Below are 3,862 nucleotides of genomic sequence, written 5' to 3'. Positions count from 1 at the left end.
GATTGCTGGTTCATGTGGTATGAAGGGGATTTATGAAGTGAAAGGAAGACTGGGGATGTATAGGTGACTCTTGAAGCTTTGTGGCCAAAGGGTCATGAATGGGATTGGAGAGGTCTGGGAGGGAAGGGGTGTAGGGTCAATTTTGGAGCACTGGCAACTGAATAAGCTTAAAATAATCTAATGCCTCTTAAATCCTGTGACTATAAGCATACATTTGTATTATTTATTAAGAGTCCTTATAAATGAACTATAACATTGGTTAACCTGGTTTACATTATATGTGTTCAAATAGGACATAATCAGTTTGCTCCAAAAGGAAACATTTATTTCCCCTCAAGCTGCTTTAACGCTTGTGAAAAGTATGCTTCTACTTGCTGACATACTGGCAGTGCACACAGAGAAGGACAGAGGGTATCACTCTTCCACCAATGAACCATTAAATTTGTTAATTCTGGCACACAAACTTACTGTTAAGCAGGTGAGTGCTATGTTTGTGATTTACATTAGTTTCTCAGCATTTGCAAACCCTTTGTGCTTTTTTCATTTGTCACATTATGAAAGCTATTTTAACAGCTCATAAGTAGTGGGCATGTTTGTTAAACTATCTATTGAGCTTCTCTCAGATTACACAGTAGACAGAATGGATCTTTCTCACTGATCTCCAAGGCTAGGGACAACACTACACATGAACTGGTTTAAGTGATCAGAAACTGATTTAAACCTGTAACAGAACAGAAGTTCAGTGCACATAAGCCAGTTTCAAAATGGCTGAAACTGGTTTAAGATAAACATAATTGAATGTAGTATCAGACTTAACTGATTTGGGTCAAACCAGTGTATGCAATGTCTGTCCCAGACCCCTTCCTGGTTTAAGTTAAACCAGAGTCCCCCAGCAACCCATATGCTTTGCAACTGGGCTGGGCTAGGTTGTGCCCTCTCCTCCAAAGAACAGGCTGGCCCTGCCCATCTCCTCCCTAGCGTAAGCTCCAGGGGAGATTGAAGACATAACAAAGTCTGCCTGGCTTCCCTTGTTGCTTGCTACTCAAGCAGGGATTCCCTTCTCCCTCGTTCCCCTCTCCCACAGCATGGACTCCAGCCCCACAGACCCTAGGCATGTGGTATGCTAGCTAATGCTGAGAGGTATCTGTGTGTGTGTCTCCAATTTAACTGGGACAGGCAGACAGGACAAAGGCAGACAGAACAGTGTATGCTTAGGGCTTTTTGGAGCTAATCAATAGGGCAGCTGGTAATGTCCCTCCATTCCTTCCTTGGAAAAAGCTGTTTAAGAAGAGCTTGAAATAATGCAAGAGGCTTTTGTTCTGCTGATGAGCTGGTAACACAATGGTTTGCTAATGGGCTGATAACATTTTGAAAAGTTCAGCATCATCAACAGGTGCATGAACTGGATTTCTTGAATGGAAAGGAACTTGTCTATCCATCTCCAAATCAGTTCAAGCTTTGAAGGTTAGACTAACCTGCAAAGATTGAATCAATTCAGGCTTAGGCTTTTTGAATGTCTGTACCTAGCCCAACAGAGTCCTCAAAGATAAGGTATTGACTGAAATAGTCTGCTTTTTCTGGTACCCATTTGCATTCTGAAGTGACTAAGTGCTTGGACCGAAGTATTTGGTTTGATATTCAGAGTGCTGAACTTGCATGGTGGGCATGGAAGTCAAAAAGTTAGTCCTAAATGCTTTTAAGCCATCTCATTAGGTACCTAATGATAGATTTAGGTGCCCAACTTAAAGTAGACAGGCTTGAAAATGTCAGTTTGGGTTCATAATTTGAGATTGCTTAAATCAGGAACTCTGTATGAAATAGTAGTACTTAGTAGCTATAGGTATTCACAAGATCATACCTTGTAAAGATAACAGTCCAACGTAAGAACTTCAACATAAATACAGTCAAAATCATCTAAAGACATAAAACTTGGCACAGAAGTTTACAGTATACTATTTGTTTTCTCTGTTATCTGGAAGCAGACATGTCTTTTAGTGTTTTCTGCCATTTTCTGGGATAGGATTGAAAATGAAGCATTTGCAGATGAAATTCCGTCCTTCTTTGGAGGCATGCAAAATCTGAAACTTTTAAATTTTTTCTGTCCCCAAGGTTGTCAAAAATGACATGGATCACTTCTTCCTTTTAGCTTTCCTACTTGTTACACCTCAGTAGACCTACAGTTAACTGTATGTTCCCTTTACTTTGTCTTTCTTTATGGCAGTTTTGTGCTTTCCTCTTTAGTCTCTCATTGGCTTTAAGAGCTTTTTAAAAATCACTTAAAAGCATTGGTGATCCATCTCCAGAAGCAGAGCAGCAAATGGGTTACGTCTCTTGATGACTTCCTCATTTGTGAGAGTTTGCCTCCATAGCCTTTATCTGGTTTCAGAGCCTGAGGTTTCCAGGCATGATTAGGAACTGTTCAGCTTTTCCCTCAGCCATTGAGTACCTGACACAAAAGTCCCTGTTTATCTATGGAGAGAACAGTCAAAATTAAGCCATCAGTTCAGGAGTATTAAGGCTTTCAGTATTTCTTATGAAAGAGCACTAAAGAAGTTAGTGGGGCTCCTAGGGCATGTAAGGGCTTGGCCTCACAATGTACAGAATGGGGACTTTTCGGGTGTGCATAAAATGGATATGTGTGGTTAGCTTTATTGGTGAATAATTTGATTTATAAAACATGCTTTTAATAGATGTTCACCCTTGGAGAATCAGTGGAACAGCAGCATGAGGATACTATATTGACAAGTCCAGTCCTACCTCTGAAAAATTTGTTCTTGCCACATATCAACTTACTCGCAAAAGTCAAAATGAGAATTGGTAAGAAAAATCAAGTGCATTGTTTCAGTAACACTTCTGGTGAATATTTGAAAAAAATTATTTCCAACTAATAGAAATAATGCTGGAAGTATGTGAATTGTATCAGTTTTTTTCATTAAGAGGTGGTAAAATTGTAAGGGAAATATTTCCTTCTGAAATCTTCAGTGGATACAGATATTGCAGACAGCAAAAAAACCAACTACCCAAGCAGGGTACCATGGTTATAACAATTTAAACACATTAATTTGTTACATGAACCTTATATTTTTATACAATTCATGTTGTTGTATTCCATATAATTTGCTCCCACATATCCATTTATTTTGCTTTGCTGAGTATTGTGTATAGCATTACCTAGTGTAATGTGTAATTTTTAAATTAACGTTACATTCTTTCCAAGTAGAAGTTGACAATACCCTGCTGAGTGACATGCATAGTACTGATTTTATGAGAATTGACTATTTGTTCCCAGTCTCTAGGATGTAAAACCCTCTGAGCAGTAATCTCCGAGAACAAATACTATAACTAAACAAATATATCAAAGAGCAGGGAATAATATTGATCAGGTTGTTCTCCCTCTCAGTCATATAAGTTATAATGTCCATGTCCAATGCGGTGTATGAGCTATTAATGAAAAAATACGTTCTTTTCCTTTTCATAGTTGGTTTCATAGTTGGTAGGGTCGGAAGGGACCTAAGCAGATCATCTAGTCTGCCCCCCTGCCATGGGCAGAAAAGGATGCTGGGGTCAAATGACCCCAGCTACGTGGCTATCTAGCCTCCTTTTGAAGACCCCCAGGGTAGGGGTGAGCATCACTTCCCTTGGAAGTTGGTTCCAGCTCCTAGCCACCCTGACAGAGAAGTAGTACCTCCTGATATCTAGCCTGAAACTACTCTCAGTCAACTTACGGCCTTTGTTCCTTGTTACCCCAAGTAGTGCTTGGGGGAACAGGGACTCTCCCATTGCCTGTTGGTCCCCCTTGGGAAGTTTATAGGTGGCCGCCAGATCCCCTCTCAGCCTTCTTTTGTGGAGGCTGAACAGGTTC

The 3,862-nt window shown here is 40.1% G+C and overlaps 1 protein-coding gene across 7 annotated transcripts in view; it reads left to right on the top strand.

Moving 5' to 3' along the window:
* Positions 1 to 3,862, top strand: part of CFAP54 (cilia and flagella associated protein 54) — a 308,490-nt gene that overhangs the window by 247,798 nt on the left and 56,830 nt on the right. For all 7 annotated transcript variants that reach the window (XM_019515046.1, XM_019515044.1, XM_019515049.1 and 4 more), the window contains 2 exons: positions 293 to 478; positions 2,691 to 2,817. In XM_019515046.1, the coding sequence (XP_019370591.1) occupies positions 293 to 478; positions 2,691 to 2,817 (313 nt within the window). The remainder of the gene's footprint in view (positions 1 to 292; positions 479 to 2,690; positions 2,818 to 3,862) is intronic.

This window comes from Gavialis gangeticus, unplaced genomic scaffold, assembly GCF_001723915.1.
Source record: "Gavialis gangeticus isolate Ggan-Ray unplaced genomic scaffold, GavGan_comp1, whole genome shotgun sequence".
Taxonomy (NCBI): Eukaryota; Metazoa; Chordata; order Crocodylia; family Gavialidae; genus Gavialis; species Gavialis gangeticus.
This window is presented reverse-complemented; position numbering and strand designations above follow the sequence as displayed.